Consider the following 23,609-nt stretch of genomic DNA (forward strand, 5'->3'; position numbering starts at 1 on the left):
TACATTTTTCTTTTTCTTCTGGGATGAAGTAAGCTTTACCCACATAGCTGTACGTGTAATTTAGACTTCAATAATACTCCAAGCCAAGGGTGCAGTAGTGATGTCATTGGTTAGTCAGCCAATCGGATGCAGTTGTCTCCAATACCTTTTCCTGTTTTTATTTTGTGGTTTTCCCTTTCCTTTATCACTTGCATTTTTTTTAAATAATTTTGTAAAGAATGACATGTAATGATTTGTTGTGGTTTGAGCTTTATTTCTCCGTTAATATTGTTTTGTTGTTTTTTTGGTTCTGGGTGTGTAAGAGACAGAAAGCACATCTTATGCATCTTATGTTATATTTTAGACACAAGATGATGTCTTAAATCTGTGTTAGAGTTGGTGTCCTATGACAGCATTTGCTGAGGCCTCACTTTATTACTTCTCCCAGTTAATGGTATAGTTTAACCCATCATCCTTTACTCACCCTCATGTCTTTCTAAACCTGTATGCTGATGTTTTTAGTAGAACACAACTGACTCAGAAAAGGACAAAAAAAATTCCAAGTGACTTCTTTTAAGTCAGCTGATGAAGCCATATGATTCCTATTACTGCAGCTTTCAGATGTCCTTGTTCATTTCAGCAGACCTGGTTTAATAACATAGCATTTCCTAAGAGTTTAAAAGGCGAGGAAGATAATCAGTAAAAAAAAACAAAAAAAAAACTTGAAACTCCTATAGTGATTTTTGTCCTTTTTAGAAATTCCAAATATGTTCCAAAAAGAAATAAAATCACACAGGTTTGGAAAAACATAAAATTGAGTAGCGATGACAAACTTTTCAAGCTTTTAAAGTCTCATAAAAAGACACGCACTTGTAGACACATACACAAGCAACCATAAGTTTTAATTATTTTCACATGTAAGCGATTTCTGCATTTTAATTTAATGTTTTTGTTCATATAATGTCAAGGCATTAGCAATGTGAAATGCAAAAGCCAGTGCTGTGAATAATTTTGTATGTATTTTTCTTTTTAAATCCACTGTACCATAAAAAAACAATCCGTTTTCTGGTTTCTGTTTTCAGTCTAAAAATTGGTTTCAAAGGATCAGTTTGTGTGTGCAAGCGTGTCGTTTTTTATTTCTTCTTGAGATATGACACAAAAAAGTGCAGTAGTCGAAATGCAATGTTGTTCTCATGTCTGTCCACCAGGTTGTGCTCATTCAGGATATAAACACTCTCTCCTCATGCTCAGAATGACTGATTTGCCATCCAATTGTGTTAGTCTTCACTAATGATTATTTTATGAGGGATATCTAATGTTTTATATTTAACTAATTATTTGCTATGGTGGATTTGTGTTATTTCCTTTGTCAGTATAGCTTTAAAGCTACAGAGGACCATTTTCAAGTAACGTAAGTTATGTTTCTCTTGTTTTGAGCACCAAAGCCAATGTGTTTTGTTAGTCAAGGAGGAAAACTGACTCTTTTTTTTCTGTTTTGTACCAATTTGTCACCCTTCTCAAAAGACTGATCCTAAATGCACTTTTATTTTGTCTATTTCTGTTCAGTACTCAGGAACAACATGCAGAGGCAGATGAGAGAAGGGAAACTATGAGTGAGCCGGCTGTGTGTGTGTGTGTGTGTGTGTGTGTGTGTGTGTGTGTGTGTGTGTGTGTGTGTGTGTGTGTGTGTGTGTGTGTGTGTGTGTGTGTGTGTGTGTGTGTGTGTGTGTGTGTGTGTGTGTGTGTGTGTGTGTGTGTGTGTGTGTTGATGTAGAGGAGGTGTGTGAGGTGTGCCGCGTCACACTGAAGTCCTCTTGTCTTAAAGACTAGCTGTAAACCATGCTCTTTCAAAACAATGGCATCCAAGAATCAATATTAATAAAAAAATATATTAATTCTCTGCAGTCGCTCCTGTTTGTTACTTTATTGCATTTTAAATGTTATAACCAGCATAAATGTATGGCATCATGGAATGGAAATTGTTACATTTGTAAGTTGTCAAACTTGCTACCTTCAATGAATGGTCTCTCTGTTAGGTGTGTTCTTGCGTGTGATTGGCTGGATTGGTGAGGGGCGGAGCTAATGTGCCTGTCAGACCCTGAATACTTCACAATCCCTGGCTGTTCCTGCAACGTAACCATGAAGATCACCTTGGTGAGCATCTTTTTGCTCCTGCTCCTGACTGACGTCCACGCCAGCGTCCTTCCGCAGAAAAACTTCGACCTTCAGAGGGTGAGAACTTTTGCTGATACTCTTTTTGAAATGACTTCTTATATGTAGGAGTGTAGCTTGTTCTGTTATGCTAGATTATGTTTTGAATTCCTTTTGTTGAGTTCAGGCTGGTTTTGTGATTTGAACAGCTGATTAATGTTTATGTGAGGTTTGTTTAGGCATGTTTCTAGTCTAGGGTTTGAAGACTGACATGAACAAGCTGTTTCTCCATGTTGATTAGGGTAATGTTCTGCAGGAGACGCTCTCAGACAGCGATTGCATTAACAGTAGAGACAGGGCAGACAAACAGAGCTCAGGGCAAAGGTCACCGCTCAGTGTTGCAACAAAGAACGAGTGTTTTCTTTTTTTTTGCCAAGTTCACAAGGCATCTTAAAGGAGAAGTTCACTTCTAGAACACCCCCTTGTTATCCAAGATGATCACGTCTTCCTGATTTCAGTCGTAAAGTAATTGCTTTTTGAGGAAAACATTTCAGGATTTCTCTCCATATAGTGGACTTCTATGGTGCCCCCGAGTTTGATTTTCCAAAATGCAGTTTAAAGGAGTAGTTCAATTCCAGAACAAAACTTTACATATAATGTACTCACCCCCTTGTTATCCAAGATGTTCATGTCTTTCTTTTTCAGTCGTGAAGAAATTGTTTTTTGATGAAAACATTTCAGGATTTCTGTGGCGCCCCCGAGTTTGAACTTCCAAAATGCAGCTTCAAAGGGCTCTAAATGATCCCAGCCGAGGAAGTGAGACAGCTGGTTATTTTCTCAAAACATTTACAAATTATACACTTTTTAACCCTTAAATGCTCGTCTTGCCTAGCTCTGCGTGTACTGTGTGTTCCAGTTCAAGACAGTTAGGGTATGTCGAAAAACTCCCATCACATTTTCTCCTTTAACTTTAAAATCATCCAACATCGCTGCAGAAGTACCAACCCAGTGTAAACAAAGTGAACGTGCAACTAAGATCAAACACCCTTTACAAAAAAAGGTAAAACGGCGATGTAAGATGATTTTGAAGTTGGAGGAGAAAATGTGATGGGAGTTTTTCGACATACCCTAACTGTCTTGAACTGGAACACACAGTTCACGCCGAGCTAGGCAAGACGAGCGTTACAGGTTAAAAAGTATATAAATTGTACTTTTTTTTTTTTTTTAGAAAATAACCAAGCATGTTGCAAGATAAGACCCTTCTTTCCTCGGCTGTGATGGTTTAGAGGCCTTTGAAGCTACATTTTTGAAGTTCAAACTCAGGGGCACCATAGAAGTCTACTAAATGGAGCGAAATCCTGAAATATTTTCCTCAAAAAACTATTTCCTTACGACTGAAGAAAGAAAGACATGAACTTCTTAGATGACAAGGGGTTGAGGAAATATCTGTCAGTTTTTGTTCTGAAAGTGAACTCACTCGCTTAACTGCGGCTTCAAAGGGCTTTAAACGAGCCCAGGTGAGGAAGAAAGGTCTTATCTAGCGAAACGATCGGTTATTTTATTTTATATTTTTAGGATTTATATACTTTTTAATAGGGATGCACAGAATGCATCTGTAATGTTTACTAGAATGTTAAAAATGTTCAGTGTTAAGTAAATATTTTTAAATTGTTTTTTTGTTGTACATTTTTTTTCTTTGAAAAGCAAGACAAAAAAAAAAGCAAATATTGGCTATTTAATTTATGCATTTGTGAAAAAAATTGGCAAAATATATGGGGAAAAACATGAAAAACCGTGTTCGGTAATCAGCCTTCGGCCCAGTGTGTAATTTTGTTTGGCTTCGGCCAAGAGTTTTTATTTTGGTGCATCCCTATGTTTTAACCTCAAATGCTCATCTTGTCTAACTCTGCCTGAAATCTGTTTTTTTTTTTCTGGTTCTTGACAGTTAGGGTATGTCAAAAAAACTCCCATCTTATTTTCTCCCTCAACTTCAAAAATCATTTAAAAATCATCCTACATCGCTGCAGAAGTACTGACGCAGCATTTAAACTGCAGTTTAGAAGTTCAAACTCGGGAGCACCATAGAAGTCCACTATATGGGGAGAAATCCTGAAATGTTTTCCTCAAAAAACATAATTTCTTATCGACTGAAGACAGAAAGACATGAACATCTTTAATAACAAGATGGTGAGTATATTACCTGTACATTTTGATTCTGGAAGTGAACTTCTTCTTTAATACAATTTTATGAAAAATGACACAAAATATCAGTATTATCTGAAATATTGTGTTATCTGATACTGACTGGCCATTAGTATCAGGCTTAATATTTTTGATTCTCTATTGGTTCTTCTCCTAAAACATCCTTGTCTAGTAATGTTTATCTTAAGATGTGATGTCTGTGTAGTGTGATCTGGATTGTGTTTGTTCAGTTTGCAGGGAGTTGGTATCGGGTCGGTCTGGCCTATGATTCTCCAAGTTTTTTGCGGCACAAAAGCAAACTCACCATCTCTATGGGCACAGTAGAGCCGAAGGAGAATGGGAACGTCAACATGACCATGTGGAGTTTAAGGTGAGGGACAATTATGATCGTTTTCAGAGGAAAGATATTTGTATATAATATAATATAATGTAAAATAATACTACTGCAGACTTAGTTTTGTTTTGTTTACATACAACCAGTTTATAATTAAATATATTCAGAACAACAGCACTTTTAACTCAGTTAATACTCAGAATCATATTTCAGATAATTATTTTAGTTTAGTTTTAATTGACAATGAATTTAAAATTGTTAAGAGTAGTTCCAAAATATTCTTTTCATCCTAAAAAATTCTATTTATATTCACACATTGTGATGATTCACACATTTGTCACTTGTCATACTTAGTTTATAAAGTAACAGTTACTGTATTATATTTATATTATATGATATTCACACACTGTGTGATGATTCTTGTCATTTGTAATCGTTAAAAGAATAGTTGCTAAAATTTTATTATATTATATGATATTACACTATATTATATTATATTATGTTAATTATTTACACACTGATAATTCTTGTCAATTGTCATAGCTAAAATAGTAAAAGAATAATTTCTAAAATAACTACTATTCTATATTATTTATATTCACACACTGTTAAAATTGTTAATATTTATTTTATGAAGTATTCTTATTATGTTATATTCATACACTGTCTTTAAATAGTTTATAAAATAATAATTCTAGTTTATATTATATTATGTTCACACACTGATGATTATTGTCATTTATAAAAGTTAAAACAGTTAAGAATACTTCATAAAATAACTATTATATTATTATATTATATTCACACACTGTGTTAAAATACTTAAGAATAGTTTATAAAATAACAATTATATTATATTATATATTAATTATATTATAATGTTTACACTGATGATTCTTATCATTTTTCAGTTAAAATATTTGAAATTTCATAAAATAACTCTTATATTATATTATATTATATTATTTATTATTTTCACACACTGTTAAAATACTTAAGAATAGTTAATAAAATAACAATAATTATATTTTTTATATATTATATTATAATGTTTACACTCTGATTCTCCTCATTTGTCATAGTTAAAATTGTTAAGAATAATTTATAAAATAACTGCACTATTATATTAATTATATGATATTATATTATAATATATTCACACAGTGATGAATCTTGTAATTTTTCATAGTTAATGCTTCATAAAATAACTATAATATTATGTTATCACACACTGTGTTAAAATACTTAATAATAGTTTGAAAAATAACAATAATTATCATGTTATATATTATATTGTATTAATATGTTCACACACTGATGATTCTTGTCATTTGTCATAGTTAAAATAGTTAAGGATACTTCATAAAATAACTTATTATATTTTAATATATTGTATTATATTCACAGACTTAAAATGCAAGAATAAAATGGTTTATAAAATAACTGCACTAATATATAATATTATATTCATATATAAATCATGTATATATCCATTTATTGTATGATGGTTGTTGTTTTTTTAAGCTTTTTTTTTATGATGGTTGTTGTCTCATATCTCCTGTCTCTGTCTCGTCTGATCATATACAGTTCCTCTGGCTGTTATTCTAAGGTCTACATCTATAGAAAGACGCCTGTGCCCGGCGTATTCACATACTACAGCACTCGTGAGTCAACGTATACAACATATATAACTGATCAGAGCTTGAGAAAATGATACTACCATTCAGTTTTTATTTTAATTAAAGGTCACAGAAGGGTGAAGGACATTACTGTGGTGGAGACAAACTACACAGAGTACGCCCTGGTCCTCAAACACAAGAAGTTTAACAAGGAGTTCACACAAGTGGCCCTTTATGGTGAGCCTGCGGTTCAAGACAACATCAGCTCAAGTGTTTTGGGAGGGCCTTCTTGTTCCTCTGACTTTATAAGTTGTTCTCAATGGCTGTATTTTCGATGTAGGTCGTACTAAGAAGTTGAGGACGGAGGTGATGGAGAAGTTCAGATTGTATGCCACAGCTCAAGGATTCCCTAAAGACTCCATTCTGACTCCACCAGCTGCTGGTAAACCATTTAGACTGTTTCCACCCGCAAGTTTGAGTTGATCTGGATTCTTAAATGGATGGTTCAACCAAAAATGTCATTTTTAAAAAGTCATCATTTATTCACCCTCAGGTTGTTCCAAAACTGTATGGGTTTCTTTTTTTCTGTTGAATACAAAAAAAGGTATTTTGAAGGTGACCAAACAGCTGAAAAATACTGTGCAAGTCAGTGGGTACTGTCACCCACGTTCTTCACATTATCTTCTTTTGTGTTCAACATAAGAAAAAGAAACTCATACATAAGGCAGTTAAATCGATTAATCGCAATTAATCGCTTCCGAAACAAAAGTGTGTTTGCTTATTAGATGTCTCTTCTGCTCATCGAGCCTGCATTTATTTGATCCAAAGTACAGCAAAAACAGTACAATTCTGAAATATTTTTACTATTTAAAATGACAGTTTTCTATTTGAATATATTTTAAAAAGTAATTTATTCCTGTGATTAAAAGCTACATTTTCAGCATCATTACTCCAGTCTTCAGTGTCACATGATCCTTCAGAAACATTCTAATATTCTGATTTACTGTTCAAGAAACATTTATTACTATTATCATCAGTATTTGAAACAGTTGAGTACTTTTTTTTCAGGATTTTTTGATGAATAAGAGGATTTAATGGTCTGCATTTGTCTGAAATGAAAAGCTTTTGTGACATTATACACTATATGTTCATATATATTAATACTTTTATTTAGCAAGGATGCTTTAAATTGATCAAAAGTGATGATAAAGACATTTATAATGTTAGAAAAGATTTGTTTCAGATCAATTCTTCTGAACATCAAACCTAAAAAAAAGTCTACTCCGCTGTTTTCAACATAATAATAATAATGATGATGAAAATAATAATAAATGTTTTTGAGCAGCAAATCCGAATATTAGAATGATTTCTAAAGGATCGTTAAACTGGAGTAATGATGCTGAAAATTCAGCTTTGAAATCACAGGAATAAATTACATTTTAAAATATTTTCAAATAGAAAACGGTTATTTTAAAATGGTAAAAATATTTCAATATTTTACTGTTTTTGCTGTACTTTGGATCAAATAAATGCAGGCTTGGTGAGTAGAAGAGACTTTTTCTAAAAAAAAAAACATTCAAATCTTACTTCAAAAACTTTTGACTGGTATATTTATATGTATATATAAATACACACACATACATGTATATATTTAAGAAATATATATATATATATATTTATGTTAATATATAATATAAATCATGTTTCGGAAGCGATTAATCGCGATTAATCGGTTTTACAGCCCTACTCATACAGGTTTGAAACAACTAAAGGGTGAGTAAAAGATGACAGAATTTTTATTTTGGGGTCTTTTTAAACCACAATTAAAACCGAATGAATGTGTAAGAGGTTCTTTAGGGTATGCATGATAAAACAATACTGTTTAAAGTGACACATACACATAAAGTTTAAAGTGACACATCGAACACATACTTCAGAATCCAGATATTCTTATTCTGATATAAGTTCCCTTCTATATGAAATATCAGGTTGCCAGGTTTTCACAACAAAACCCACCTAATTGGGTTTTGCCCACTTAATTGCCACTCAAAACTAGCCTAATCACATTTCGGGGGGGATCCGGGGAGGTGGGGGTAAAAATACACATTTTATGTCGGGGTTCCCCTGGTAAAATTTGCAGGGGTTAAATATCACTTATTGGGTGCGCTTGCGTTAACAGTATTAAACTAGCCCAATTGCATGGAAAAAACTGTGGACTTGGCAACACTGCATACTACTGTTTTTCATGTACTATAGTAGGGAAGTATTCCATTTTGGACACAGCGAGAGTCATGTTTTTGAGTGTAGTCAAAGTATTTACTTTTTTTTTTTTCTTCATAAGTATGGTTAGACACGAATAATTGCTAAAGAACAGGCGATCATCAATGTGTGACTGAAGTTTTGTTCACAAACCATCCAAGTTTTTATTTATTGTCTAAAATAGTTGTATTTTATGCAAAATTCTCACAAAACATCTAATTTTTGTTTTGTCTTTTTAGAAAACTGTCCTCCTTCAGGAAGTTAGGTAAGACAGAGCTTTAAATGTAGTTCATCAGTCCCTGTTTTTTCACCAATATTGTGTTTTGCACATTGGGTTTTACTTGTTTTGTCTCTCTTTCAGTTCTCAGTCCTATTTAGTGCTGGAGGAAATGCACATCCTTTCCCTAATGTGCCAAAATTATGTTTTTTATGACAGTTTGTAATATTGTATGTCGTTTGCTGTTCTTAGTTGTTATATTTAAGTATAAAGCTGACAGAAAAGTAGAATTACAAAAAGGAGATATTGTCACATCTCTGATGATCTTGGTTGGCAAAAATAAACCTTTTTTTGTTTCCATTGATGTTGTGTGTAGTTTACATTTAGAGTTTAACATGAGAAGTCAAAGTTAATGTGTAAATGTATGTGGGTCAATGAAGTGACGCCTACATTTTCAGTCCAACTGCATTATTTATTTTCATTTAAAAATTGGATTAAATGCATAAAAAGATGCTATATATAAGAGGTACCTCTGCCACATGCAGTACTAACTAAATAAACAATAGTTATTTGTAATTTTTCCCAAAATTAGTCAAAATATCATGTTGTGCAACCGTCCGGCCATAACTGTTGTTTTGGAAACACCTTTGAAATTAATCATTTGGCATGATTTCCAAAGTGTTTTGTAGTCTTGTATAAAATTGTATTTGTATTTCTACCATACTATTTAAACAAACTTTGTCCAATAACTTGCATTTTATAAAATGTCATGTAGTGCAACCATCAAGAAACTACCATCTTGGGACTTTCATATTGAAATCCATTCAGAGATAGGATCTTGTTGCATCATATACCAATTTGCAAAGGACCGATGGAAGCATCAAGCAGGTTTGTAACTCTTTGTGGTATGTGGTATGTAGTTACCACATTTGGATGTCATGTGGTATGACCGCAAAAAAACAATGAATATTAAGCTATTTCCACAACTCTTTATTTTTATTATAAATTTCATAATGACCTTTAATGGGAAGCTAGCTTGTTCTGATTAGGTGGCCAGTTTTGTGTTGGTAAATAAAATTTTGACTGAATTTGAAAAATAAATCTGCTAATTACATTTTAGAATGCAAAATATGAGTTCATTATTTACAAAAACTCGAAAGAAATGCAAATACTTTATTTCTAAACTAATTACTGAGAACATCTATAAAAAATGTTAAGCATTTTAAGAAAATTAATTTTAATATGAATATTGGTCGCACCACATGACATTAAGGCTACGGCTGATTCATCTAGATGAAAAAACACTAAAATCAGTCATTTATTATTTATATATTTATTATTATAATTTAACTGAATTTTACTATGAATTTTACTGTACATTTGTAACATTTGAACAACTACAAAAGATATTACTATTTTTTATATTTTAAAATTTGCCTGTGCTATCAGGAAAAATGTGAACTGGTTATTGTGTTTATGATTGAAAAATCACGCTCACTGGATGACATTTTTGTGACAGATGTTTTGTAATTGTAAATAAAAATAGAACTCTAAAAGTACAGTCAATCACGAAATTATTCATACCCCTGGCAAATTCTGACTTAAAGTTACTATTATTCAAGCAGCAAGTATTTTTTTGACCGGAAATGACACAGGCTTCTCCCAAAAGATAATAAGACGATGCACAAGAGGCATCATTGTGGAAAAAAATATTTCTCAGCTTTTATTTACATTTGAACAAAAAGTGGCATGTCCAAAATTATTCATACCCTTTGCAAACTGTCACAGTCTGTGGGAAAATCCAAAGTTCTATACCATTCCAAATAGTCCACGCTGTTCTAAAGCATCCTAATTACCTTGATTCATTGGGAACAGCTGTTTTAATCAACTCAACAGGTGAAAAACAGAAGCTCTCTGCTGTTGGTTTGTGGACAGTCATGGCTAAGACAAAGGAGCTCACTGAGGAGCTGCGGCTGCGCATTGTGGCTGCTCACAAGTCAGGAAAGGGCTATAAGACCATATCTAAATGTTTTGAAGTTCCAGTGGCTACAGTGCAAAGTAAAGATGAATTGGCAAAAATACCAGTGGAGACATGCAAACAGCTATTATAGCAAATCAGCAATTATAGGAAGCGTTTGATTGCTGTAATAGCCAATAAAGGCTTTTCTATTTGATTACTGAGAAGGGTATGAATAATTTTGGACATGCCACTTTTTGTTTAAAGGTAAAAAAAAGATGAGTAATACTTTTTTCCACTATGATGCCTCTTGTATATAGTCTTATTATCTTCTGGGAGACGTCTGTGTCATTTCTAATCAAAAAAAAAAAAACTTGCTGGTTGAATAAAAGTAACTTTAAGTCAGAATTTGCCAGGGGTATGAATAATTTCGGGCTTGAGTGTATATGGAATTTGGAAACATTTCTTATATAAAGTCACTCAGCAAAAAAGCTGAAGATGAAACTCTTATCTCTTTTAGCTCTTACACAATAAGGTATGGAAATATTATCCAGTTATTTCGTAGAATCATGCAAATATTAAATCTGTTTCAGCCAAAGCAAACAAGGCACAAAGAACATAAGGCACAAATAGGTTGGAGTCAATAGGCAGATAAGGAGAACTTTGTTCTGTTTGTTTTGTTGGACTGGTTTTGGGGGTGGTGTTGCACACATGGCCGGCAGGTCGATGTCCTGTGGACGGAGAGACAGTCCTGGACCTTCAGAACTTCATTTGGATCAAAGACAGTGAGGATGAAGCGTGTTGTTGTTGTGTTTCTGTTGCCGCTTCTGGGCCTGTTGCATGCTGGGCCGCTCCCCGATGAGCCCGTCCTCCAGCCCCAAGAGAACTTTAATGTGAACCGGGTAAGTTGACCACTTCTTGGAAATTTAAGAAACTGTTTGTGAATAGAGAAGACCAAGACTAGACCTATGACACTTGTAGAATATTTCTATATAATAAATTTCTATATACTATATACACAAAAACACAAACAAAATACAAAAATTACTCAAGATTTGTACTGTTATTGCCCAGGGAAAACAAGACATTGTTCATTTATCACTTATTGATCTTTTGAGACAACATGCCCCAGTGGTCACACTGAATGGGGTATGTTGTCGCAACAGGAATTTGTTTATTTACACTAATTTAAAAAAACAATTTGAAGGTAAAAAAAAGATAAAAATGTACTTTCTATGTACTTACTATGTAAAATCCTGTACTTGAAGTGTTTTATACCCTGCCTGCTTTAAATGATTAACAGTTGAAAACATTTGTCAGAAATTAAAAAAAGTAATCAAAAAGTAATGTAATCAGTTACATTACTTTATAAAGTAATTGAAATAGTTACACTACTTATTACATTTTTAATAGGCTAACTTGTAATCTGTAACCTATTACATTATTACTTTCCCAACACTGGCAATATGTTATGTTTTTATAAAAATAAACTGTAGTTAATAAAGTAAAACTAAACAAAAGAATTCAAGGAAATACCATGATGTGTTTAAAATGTTTTATAGGCTATTTATTTGTATTTTGGTGGTCTATATTGTAATAAAAATATTTTATGAGAAAGTAAACTATAAACAAATTACATACAATACATACAATCTTTTTTTTTAACATAAAATAAATATAAAACAAAACAAGAAATAGGTGAACACAAATCTCTTTTTATCTATCTCCATTTAAACAGTTTATAGGCTACGTATTTGTATTTTAGTTTTTTTTATACTTTTATACATTTTTAACGTGAAATAAACATAAAACAATAGTCTAATTTAATAATAATTGTATAATAACAATATTAACTTTTAATAATAATAGCATTACGCAAAATATTTTGCTGCAATTTATATAGTGGACCTCTAACTACCTCCGGTAGTTATCGCAGAAATAAGCCCCGACAGTGTGATCAGTCTTGTATCACACTGAAGGGGCTTATTTCGCGATAACTACAGGCTGCCTGTACATTATCCCGCTTATTACACGGCTACTTGCCACATAAGGAAGAAAACTGGACATGAATATGAATTTGAAACCTTTTATTGGCATATTTGTTTCAGATTAACATTTTTATCCTTCCGCGGACCGATATAGTACCACGTGACTAACATTCAAACTATGTACTTTAGTAAGACAATTTAAATAGATTAATGTCGAAATTTTCCATTGTTAATTGTGGTTTTCCAGTGTTGGTCACAAGATGGCGCCAAACGGTAATCTTTGTTGGCACGGAGGGATTTTAAACATACAAGTAGTACCGGCTATGCGTTATTACTTTGGAGCGGTGATTATGTAAGGGATAATCAACGGTTTGCCGTGCGTTAAAGGATTTTAAATGCACGACATGGAGGCTAATAACCACCCGACGCGAAGCGGAGGTTGCCTCCGCGAAGTGCATTTTAAATCCTTTAACGCACGGCAAGCCGTTGATTATCCCGCTTATTCCATGGTTATAGACGAATTAAAACTAGGATTGATATGCAGCGCAAAATTTGACTGAATGGATAAAAAAGACGGTTATTTTCGTCAGTTATGACACGCAGCTCTAGCATTCTGCCCGCTTCAAATCAGACTCAGAGATTAAATAGTCCGGTAAAATCACATTTATTTGAATGAAAAATAGCATTTGTTTCAGTAGATTATCGATCGACCAAGAGAGAGAGTAAAGGCAAGAGAGATGACAGTTGTGTGTGTGCGTAACGTTACCTGCCTGCATGCTGTGCGTCTCTCTCTACAAACAACAATTCATTCAAAAACAGCAGCTTTACCACCCCGTTGCTGAGGAATATAATGTAGCGATCTAGTATCTAGGATATTTTAATAAGGATCGCAGGCAAACGCTGACAAGAAGTTTATGTATGTGCGCAGCACAATGCGATCTCTCTCTCTCTCTCTCTCTCTCTCTCTCTCTCTCTCTCTCTCTCTCTGCTTTTGCGTGCATCAATTAAATCAGCGCATTAATATAGAACGGTGATTAAACTGACTTGGAACTACCTGTGCATTAAACGGTTTTACTGCACACCTGCCAGCCAATCAGAATCCAGTATCCAGACATTCCATGGAATAATTGAAAAGAACGAACCTGCAAATGTCTCAACTGACCAATCAGAATCAAGCATTCCAAAGAGCCGTGTAATAAAATAAAAATAAAAAAATTAAATTAAAATAAATAAGTACGTTTATAGATCTTCCTCAGTGAATTTGATTTGCATACATTTCAATAACTTCTTTTGGTCGAATTTGAGAGTTAAGGTGATATTTGCATAAAATGACTCACTGGCTGTTGTACAAACATAATTATGCAATGCAGTGCCCTGTTACGCCACATTATTTTGTTCTTTTTACCATAAATATTATTGTAATCTGCACTGAAAAAAATATATATATTCGTAAAAATTTTACTTAAAACACATTTTAAGTGAATATTACTGCTACTGCTCTGTACAATCTACTTCCTGCTGAAGTAAATACACCAAAAGTAAAATGAATAAGTCTCAGGCTGAATGAAAAGTACATTCATGCAGGAGAAGATCACTCTTCAGCAATAAAAGAAAAAGTTTATCTAATATAATCTTTGCTTATTGATATGGTTGAATTGGATCATGGAAGGTCAGCAGCAAAGACGTAGGTTAATAAAACAGGATTTAATACATAAAGGATATTTGTATTATTTAACATATTTGCATCATATTCTGAGTTTGCATTTCACTGTTTTTGTTCATTTTGAAGAATACTGAATCTGTTTTGTGAGTGAGATGAATGAATGCATGTTCACATTTAGTCTAGAACTACAGTGACATCATGTTTACTCCCAATTTCCAGACCGGAGACTTGTCAATCAATGAATTAAGTACCACTATAGAATTTACTTTTTTATATATATATACTGCCTGAACTAACTTACTTAAACGTTACTTATTTGAAAAAGTAACTCTGATAATTTCTTGTAAATTGAAAAGTAATGCTTTACTTTACTAGTTACTTGATAAAAGTAATCTGATTACATAACTTGTGTTACTTGTAATGCGTTTCCCCTTTTTCATGTAGAAATTACGTTTTTCTGTAGTATTTACTACACTCTTAAAAATAAAGATGCTTCATGATGCCATAGAAGAACCTTTATTGTATACAGTGCCTTGCAAAATTATTCATACCCCTTCATTTTTTTCACATTTTGTTTTGTTGCTGCCTTATGTTAAACTACTTTAAATTACGTTTTTTCCCACATAAATCTACACTCCCTACTCCATAATGGCAAACCAAAAAATAAGTTTTTAACATTTGTGCAAATTTATTAAAAATAAAAAACTGAAAAGATCCTGTTGCATAAGTATTCACACCCTTTTCTGGGACACTCGAAATTTAGCTCAGGAGCATTCATATGGCTTCTAGATGTTACTACACTTCGAGTGGAGTTAAACTGTGGCAAATGCATTTGAATGAGTGTGATTTAGAAAGGCACACACCTCTCAGAAATGGTCTAACAGCTGAAAATGCATATCAGAGCAAAAACCAAGTCCTGTGGTCAAGATAACTGCCTGTAGAGCTCAGTGACAGACTTGCGTTAAGACAATGATCTAGGGAAGAGTTCAGAAACAAATCAGCTGCATTGAAGGTTCACAGAAGCATTATCCATAATGGAAGACGATTGGAACAACTAGGACTCTAAAAAAAAGTCTGCCAGCCCCCATCCAAGCTGACAGAGCTTGAGAGGTGAAAAGGTGAGGCAAAGAATGGCAGATAATTGCCAAATGCAGATGTGCAAAGCTTGTCACATCAGACCCAAAAAGACTTGAGGCTGTAAAGGTGCTTCAACTGTGTACTGAGTTAAGGGTATGAATACTTATGCAATGTACTTATTTCAGTGTTTTATTTTTAATAAATTTGTCAAATTTGCAAATCTGGTTTTTGCTTTGTCATTATTCTGGTGTATGGAGTGTAAATTGATGTGGGGAAAAACTAATTTAAAGCAGTTTAACATAATGCTGCAACAAAACAAAATGTGACAAAAATGAAGGGGTATGAATACTTTTGCAAGGCACTGTAAATGATTCCATAGAGAACCTTTAACATCTGAAGAACCTTTCTGTTCACAAAAGGTTCTTTGTGGTGAAAGAAGGTTCTTTAGATCATAAAAAGGTAAAAAAGAGATGGTTCTTTAAAGAACCTTTGACTGAATGGTTCTTTGTGGAAACAAAAATGGTTCCTCTATGGCATCGCTGTGAAGAACCTTTTAAAGCACCTTTATTTTTAAGAGTGCAGACCACAGAATAATTTTTTGCTGCATGGTGTTGTGATCTGTCTTAATCTGTCTCCTCTGTAAGTTCATGGGCAAATGGTATGATATCGCGATTGCGTCCACATGCCCGTGGCTCAAGCGTCATAAGGGAGATGCAGCTATCGGCTCCTTGGAGCTGCAGTCCAGTGGCTCGACGCAGACCATCAGCATGACCCTCACTGGCCGCAGGTACAGCACACAAATAATGAGTTATACATCACATCCACTAAACACCCTTATACGACAGGCATTTTTTGTTTATTTTGCAGACATGGCACCTGTAAGTCCATCAGTGGAGAATATCAGCTGACCAAAACACCTGGAAGATTTCATTACCAGAACGCCAGTGAGTTCAACACCACAGCTGTCAATCACAGAGCGTCCTTGTGTCGTTTCACCAGTATTTCACCGTTTGTTTGTCTGTGCTCATGTAGAGTGGAATGCTGATGTGGACGCCTACGTGGTTCACACAAACTACGATGAGTACGCTCTGGTGGTGATGTATAAACAAAAACCGGGCGGTGAAAAAACCACAGCTGTCAAACTCTACGGTAAAACATCTGTTTTCTTCTTGGTGTTCAAGATCTTCATGATCTTAGCTTAAACCTGCCTAATATTTCTAACTTTTTAGGGCTAATATTACCCACAATACTATAATGTTAAAGGGGTCATCGAATGCCCATTTTCCACAAGTTGATATGATTCTTTAGGTTCTTAATGAGAAGTCTATAACATACTTTGGTTAAAATTTCTCAGTGGTAGTGTAAAAAACACTGTTTACTTGGTCAAAATCAGCCCTTTTTAGAGCGACCTATTCTGTTGCATGTTCCTTTAAATGCTAATGAGCTCTGCTCGCCCCGCCCCTCTCTGCCGTGGGATGATGAGCCGTAACGTTTACTTTAGTCGGGTTTAGCTGCGAAACTTGCTAACTAGCACATTATTAAAAAAAGGCCATTTGCAAAGATGCATATTAAACCCTTATACTCACTTCTGCTGTGGGTGAAGCTGCATCACGAATGATTCACACGAACATAGACGCATATGTAGACCGGGATCGGCGCTTTCCTTTCAAAAAAGAAAGTAATGTTAATTCTCTGCGTCTTCAGCGGCTCAGATGTCGGGAGTAAATGATGACTACTATGTTCATTATAACATCCAACAACAGAACACCTCGATCCCTCAGTTGGAGACATTCTTGGTATATTTGTAGCAATAGGCAAAAATAAATTGTATGGGTCAAAATTATCAACTTTTCTTTTATGCCATAAATCAATAGGATATTAAGTAAAGATCATGTTCCATAAAGATATTTTGTACATTTTCTACTGTAAATATATCAAAACTTAATTTTTGCTTAGTATTATGCATTGCTAAGAACTTCATTTGGACAGTTTTATAGGTGATTTTCTTAATATTTAGATTTATTTAGAATCATTTATTTACAATCATTTATTCATTTGAAGTCCCCCAGAGATTTAGAAAAAGAAAAAAAAAATGTAATAATTATCTCATTTGCATGTTCACAGGTCTCTGGTGTTGATAAATGTCAAAATAAAATGTTTTATTTTGATTTATGTTATTTAAAAATGATTTATTTTTATTTATGTTTTAGGATTTATTTATTAGCTTCCTATTAAATTCATGAACCCGAATTTGGAAATCCTTGATGTAATGCAATGGTTAATGTATTTAGTGTTTAGTTTATTACAATTAATTGAATATATTTTCTTTTTCTTTGCATTATTATGTCAATATGGTCCATGACTATCCTATTCAAATCAATGTGATAAACGAGTTAGGTCAAAAGTAATCTAAAAGTAGTGTAAAAGTAGTCTGATTATATTATCTAAAAGGTCTAATGTAATGGATTACGTTACTAACTACAATTTTTGTCATGTAATTTGAAATCAGTAATGGACTACAATTTGCCAAGCTCTGTTAATCATAGTTGATTACCATGAAACATTTTAATTGGAAGTTTATCCATTTTTTTTTAAATGTTACTTATTTTAGAATGTTCTGAAAACATTCAAAAGTGACATTCTTGTAATGTTTAAAAAATTCTAAAATTGGATGTTTTCTTAATGTTCATATAACCAAGAAAAAACGTTTTACACTAGTGCGTTTTCGTTATAAAACAGCGTTTTAAAAAAAAAAACGATCCTAGTTTAAGCTGCCGTTTTCTCTGCATTTTAGAAGCGATTTCTGTCCACACTACACAACCGAAAATGCATGACCATTCATGATAAGCATGATGTTATTATTTACATGGTCGTCGAGGATACAACAAGCAAATGTGGGAAGCCATGACATTGTTTTTAAAAGTCTCCATTTGGTGCGTTTACACTGAAACGCAACCCTGGACTTTTCAAACTAAAACGGGGTCTGCAGCGGTTTTGAAAATCTCTGTTGCGAGGGTTGAAAACACCGGAAACCAAAAGCTATGCGTCTAAAATTAGACATTTTTAACATTTAGAAAACATTTAGCAGTAACATTTTTATAACCTAATGAGAGTGTTAGCAAAATGTTCTTAAAACATGTGGTTATCTGGGTTTGTGTTTGTGAGCACTGAGTAAGCATTATTCTCCCGCTGTAGGACGCACTATGGAGCTGCGGCCCACTCTCATTGAAGACTTCAAGACTTTGGTGGCTGAGCAGGGAATGAGTGAAGACACTATAGTTATCAAAAAGAACAAAGGTACCCTTATCACACAAACCAATGCAAACATGCCTTATTTTCTCGCCTGATGTCATTACTTTTGCTGTTCCTCTCTCTTTGTGTCATCAGGTGAATGTGTTCCAGGTGAGCTGGTCACACCAGAGCCACAAATCCAGGTGAAGACCTGAGCATCACTGCAGCGCACACACACAAGAAAATCAAACCATAAAAAACTAACATTTACAGTTGAGGTCAAAAGTTTACATACACCTTGCAGAATCTGCTAAATGTTAATTATTTGACCAAACTAATAGGGATCATACAAAATGCATGTTATTTTTTATTTAGTACTGACTTATTTAGTAGTAGTTGTTTGTGAGTCCCTTGTTTGTCCTGAACAGTTAAACTGCCCACTGTTCTTCAGAAAAATCCTTCAGGTCCCACTAATTCTTTGGTTTTTCAGCATTTTTGTGTATTTGTACCCTTTCCAACAATAACTGTATGTATCTTTTCACACTGAGGACAACTGAGGGACTCATATGCAACTATTACAGAAGGTTCAAACACTCACTGATGCTCCAGAAGGAAAAACAATGCATTAAGAGCCGGGGGTGAAAACTTTTGAACAGATTGAGGATGTGTACATTTTTCTTATTTTGGCTAAATATCACATTTTTTTTCATTTGCTACTGCCCTTTAGAAGCTACAGAAGATACCTACATGTTTCCCAGAAGACAAAATAAGTGAAATTTACCTAGATTTTCAAATTCAAACACAAAAAGTTTTCTTAAACTCTTAAAGACTCTTAATGCATCGTGTTTTCTTCTGGAGCATAAGTGAGTGTTTGAACTTTTTGAAATAGTTGCATATGAGTCCCTCAGTTGTCATCTGTGAAAAGATGAATCTCAAAATCATACAGTCATTGTTGGAAAGGGTTCAAATGCACAAAAATTGTGAAAAACCAAAGAGGATTTTCCTGAAGGATTTTTTGAAGAACAGGCAGTTTAACTGTTCAGAAAAAAACAAGGGACTCATGAACAACTATCACTAAACAAAAAAAAAAAAAAAAAACAGCTGTGGATCATTCAGGTAACAACACAGTATTAAGAATCAAGTGAATGTAAACTTTTGAACAGGATTCAATTATTATTTTCTCTCGTGTACACGTCTTTAATGTGAACTATCTTATTCAGGTCAGTACTAAATGAAAAATAACATGCATTTTGTATGATCCCTCTTATTTTGGTAAAGTAATGAACATTTTGCAGATTCTGCAGGGTGTATGTAAACTTTTGACCTCAACTGTACATTTTAGCTGAAAGTAGTAGTTACTCTTGGTGGGATAAGTTTATCAGAAATGAGAATCATTGCCATTATTTACTCACCCTCATGTTGTTTCAAACTTGTATTTTGCGGAACATAAAAGGTGAACATTTAAATCATGCTAACTAACAGTGGTGTGAAAAAGTGTTGATTTTTAATTTTTTTTGCATGTTTGTCACACTTTCATGTTTCAGATCATCAAACAAATTTAAATATTAATCAAAGATAACACAAGTAAACATAACATGCAGTTTTTAAATGAAGGGTTTTTTTATGAAGGGAAAAAAAATCCAAACCCACATGGCCCTGTGTGAAAAAGTGGAACAAATGAGACCTCAGTTAAGGTCAGTGTTCATGACTCCACCATAAGAAAGAGACTGGGCAAAAATGGCCTGCATTGCAGAGTTTCAAGACGAAAACCGCTGCTGAGCAAAAAGAACATAAAGGCTTGTCTCAGTTTTGCCAGAAAACATCTTGATGATCCCCAAGATTTTTGGGAAAATACAGTGGACTGACGAGACAAAAGTTGAACATTTTGAAAGGCGTGTGTCCTATTACATCGTAAAAGTAAAAGTAACAGCATTTCAGAAAAAGAACATCATACCAACAGTAAAATATGGTGCTGGTAGTGTGATGGTCTGGGGCTGTTTTGCTGCTTCTGGAGCTGGAAGATTTGCTGTGATAAATGGAACCATGAATTCTGCTGTCTACCAAACAATCCTGAAGGACAATGTCTGGCCATCTGTTCGTGACCTCAAGCTGAAGTGAACTTGGGTTCTGCAGCAGGACAATGATCTAAAACACACCAGCAAATCCACCTCTGAATGGCTGAAGAAAAACAAAATGAAGACTTTGGAGTGGCCTAGTCAAAGTCCTGACCTGAATCCTATTGAGATGCTGTGGCATGACCTTAAAAAGGTGGTTCAAGCTCTGAATTACAACAATTCTGCCAAGATGAGTGGCCAAAATTCCTGCACAGCGCTGTGACAGACTCATTGCAAGTTATCGCAAACGCTTGATTGCAGTTGTTGCTGCTAAGGGTGGCCCAACCAGTTAATAAGTTTAGGGGGCAAACACTTTTTCACACAGGGCCATGTGGGTTTGGATTTTGTTTTCCCTTGACAATAAAAAAATTCATTCAAAAACTGCATGTTGTGTTTACTTGTGTTATCTTTGATTAATATTTAAATTAATTTGATGATCTGAAACAAAGTGTGACAAACATGCAAGAAAATAAAAAATGTAAGTCTGTAAGTCTATTGAATCCATACAATCAGACAAACAACACCTGAGGATGAAAAAATAATGACAGACTTGTATCTAACTGAATTATTTATGTGCCTAATAGAAGCTTCATTAATAATAATCCCATCATGTGATTCGATCTCAATAGAGGGCGAGGAGGAATGTGGTCGTGCCGGCCCCTGAGGAGGGATCGGGTGATGATACGCCCATGTTCAAAGGACCTGGTGAGCAATACTGACACTTACTATGTGTGCTGCCTTCACATTTACAAGTATAAACAATCAGTATTGGGGGAAATGCAGGACAAGTAAGGCGAGTTACTTAATCATATTTAAGTAACTAGTGAAGTAACGCATTACTTTTCAATTTACATGAAAATAACTGAGTTACTTTTTTTAAAATAAGTATAGCCAGTTCTTTTATTAAGGTCAATACGGTATTATTTAAGCTGGCTTAAAATATATATATAGTAATATATTTTACAAAAAAATGTCTTAATATTTGGATGCAACTAAAATATAAAACATAATTGACTGATCATAAGTGAGTTCAATAATTCTTTTTTTAAATATTTTAATTTATTTGATCAAAAATACAGTACAATAGTAATGATACAAGTATTATTACAGTTTCATTGATTTAGTGCTCAGGAATCATTTATTTAAATTAATGTTGAAAACAGTTTTTCTGTTTAATATTTTTGTGAAAACAGTGGTACATTTTTTTTGATGAATAGGAAGTTCAAAAGAACAGAATTTATTTAAGATGAAAATCTTAAGTAATATTTTAAATGTTTTTACTGTCATTATTTATCAGTAAAATGGAAGCCCGTTTCCACCACTGAATTTAAAAAAAAGGTTATTGCAACTTTTTATCTCACAATCCTGACTTTTTTCTCTGAACTGCAAGTTTATTTCTCAGAATTCAGAGAGACAAAAGCACGCAAGACTGAGAAAACAAGTCAGAACTCAGAGATGTAAACTTGGAATTGTGAGAAAAGGTTAAGAATTGTGAGACTTTTTTGCGCAATTGTAAAATTTATATCCTAAATTTTTGACTTTATAATGCAATTGTGAGTTTATATCATGCAATTCTGACTTTCTAACTCGAAATTGCAATTTTATATCACACAATTCTGACTTTATTTCTCAGAATTCTGAGTTAATATCACGTAATTCTGACTTTATATCATGCAATTCATGCTTTAAAAAAAATTCGGACTTTTTTTCCTCTGAATTGCATGATATAAAGTCAGAATTACGTGATAACCAGTATCGGTATCGGTGCATCCCTAGTTTAAATGGGCCTAAAAAGGAGGTTTAGGGGAAGGAGTTGGGTTAGGAGATAATGTCAGAAAGGAAAGAGGTGAAAATAGCATTAACTTGATTGAAAAATCAGTAAAAGTTTATGCATTGCCATCACTAACATAGTAAATGTTTATGATTGTGTAGAAGCATGCAAGTCCCAGCCAGATTCGGGTCCGTGTTTCGGGATGTTGCAGCGCTACCACTACAACTCGTCCATCATGGCCTGTCAGATGTTCACTTTTGGAGGCTGTATGGGGAACCAGAACAACTTTGTGACTGAAAAGGAGTGTCTGCAGAGCTGCCGCACTGAGGGTGAGTGTGTGTTGAGATAGTGACCGGCACTCAATGCATCTGTCCTTGGTGTGGTTTTATTATACACACATATATTTTGTCCCTCAGCCGCCTGTAGGCTGCCCATGGACGCTGGTCCCTGTAAAGTGTTCTCAGACGTGTGGGCCTTCGACTCTGCCGCTGGAAAGTGTGTGTCCTTCAAGTACGGAGGCTGCAAGGGCAACGGCAATAAATTCTATAGCAAGAAGGAGTGTGAGGAGTACTGCGGCGTTATGATGAGAAATGGTGGGATACACGCATTACACCAGAAAATAGCTGATTCTTTTGTTAATGTTGTTCATATTATTATCAGAATTGTGACGTTTGTGTCATTTTGTTCTGGATTTGCAGGAGATGACGAGTTCCTGACAGTGAACTGAGAGTGAAAATGGAGCATTACTTTGTTTCAGACAGAAAAGTACAACATGGAACAGTTTCCTACAGGCATTTACTTCAACATTTATCACAATAAATAAAGACCTGGACAATGTACTGGTTGTGCACTTCACTTTATTTTTTAACTTTAAAGCAAAAATATTGCTTTTAAAATTATTATTTATTAGTTTTTATTTTATTTCATTTTATCTTGTTTTTTTTTTTTGTTTTTTTTAACTAACATTTAGTAAAAATATTTACACAAATATTTTATTCTTCTTTTGCTTTCTTTAAGAATAACAAATAGCAAAAAAAAAAATATTTT

General features: G+C 33.9%; 2 protein-coding genes across 2 annotated transcripts; both read left to right on the plus strand.

Moving 5' to 3' along the window:
* Positions 1-122: 122 nt before the first annotated feature.
* ptgdsa (prostaglandin D2 synthase a) lies at positions 123-9,121 on the plus strand. The gene is made up of 8 exons (XM_073829132.1): positions 123-1,637; positions 1,754-2,211; positions 4,563-4,702; positions 6,254-6,330; positions 6,412-6,522; positions 6,626-6,727; positions 8,784-8,809; positions 8,906-9,121. Exons 2-7 carry the CDS (start codon positions 2,062-2,064, stop codon positions 8,807-8,809), a joined length of 606 nt encoding a protein of 201 aa, XP_073685233.1. The 5' UTR covers positions 123-1,637; positions 1,754-2,061; the 3' UTR covers positions 8,906-9,121.
* A 2,339-nt stretch (positions 9,122-11,460) lies between these two features.
* ambp (alpha-1-microglobulin/bikunin precursor) lies at positions 11,461-23,401 on the plus strand. Its single transcript, XM_073830264.1, has 10 exons — positions 11,461-11,620; positions 16,091-16,233; positions 16,314-16,390; positions 16,479-16,595; positions 18,642-18,743; positions 18,834-18,880; positions 21,421-21,496; positions 22,724-22,891; positions 22,979-23,155; positions 23,261-23,401. The coding sequence occupies exons 1-10, from the start codon at positions 11,510-11,512 to the stop codon at positions 23,287-23,289; spliced, it is 1,047 nt and encodes a 348-aa protein (XP_073686365.1). The 5' UTR covers positions 11,461-11,509; the 3' UTR covers positions 23,290-23,401.
* Positions 23,402-23,609: the final 208 nt, after the last annotated feature.

This window comes from Garra rufa, chromosome 23 (assembly GCF_049309525.1).
Source record: "Garra rufa chromosome 23, GarRuf1.0, whole genome shotgun sequence".
Lineage (NCBI taxonomy): Eukaryota > Metazoa > Chordata > Actinopteri > Cypriniformes > Cyprinidae > Garra > Garra rufa.

Excerpts from the sequence above, each read along its gene's own strand:
- ambp (XM_073830264.1), top strand. The coding sequence starts at position 11,510 with ATGAAGCGTGTTGTTGTTGTGTTTCTGTTGCCGCTTCTGGGCCTGTTG. Across the intron at positions 11,621-16,090 it reads AGAACTTTAATGTGAACCGG|TTCATGGGCAAATGGTATGA; the intron begins GTAAGTTGACCA and ends CTCCTCTGTAAG. Across the intron at positions 18,881-21,420 it reads CACCAGAGCCACAAATCCAG|AGGGCGAGGAGGAATGTGGT; the intron begins GTGAAGACCTGA and ends CGATCTCAATAG.
- ptgdsa (XM_073829132.1), top strand. The coding sequence starts at position 2,062 with ATGTGCCTGTCAGACCCTGAATACTTCACAATCCCTGGCTGTTCCTGC. Across the intron at positions 2,212-4,562 it reads AAAACTTCGACCTTCAGAGG|TTTGCAGGGAGTTGGTATCG; the intron begins GTGAGAACTTTT and ends GTGTTTGTTCAG. Across the intron at positions 4,703-6,253 it reads ATGACCATGTGGAGTTTAAG|TTCCTCTGGCTGTTATTCTA; the intron begins GTGAGGGACAAT and ends GATCATATACAG.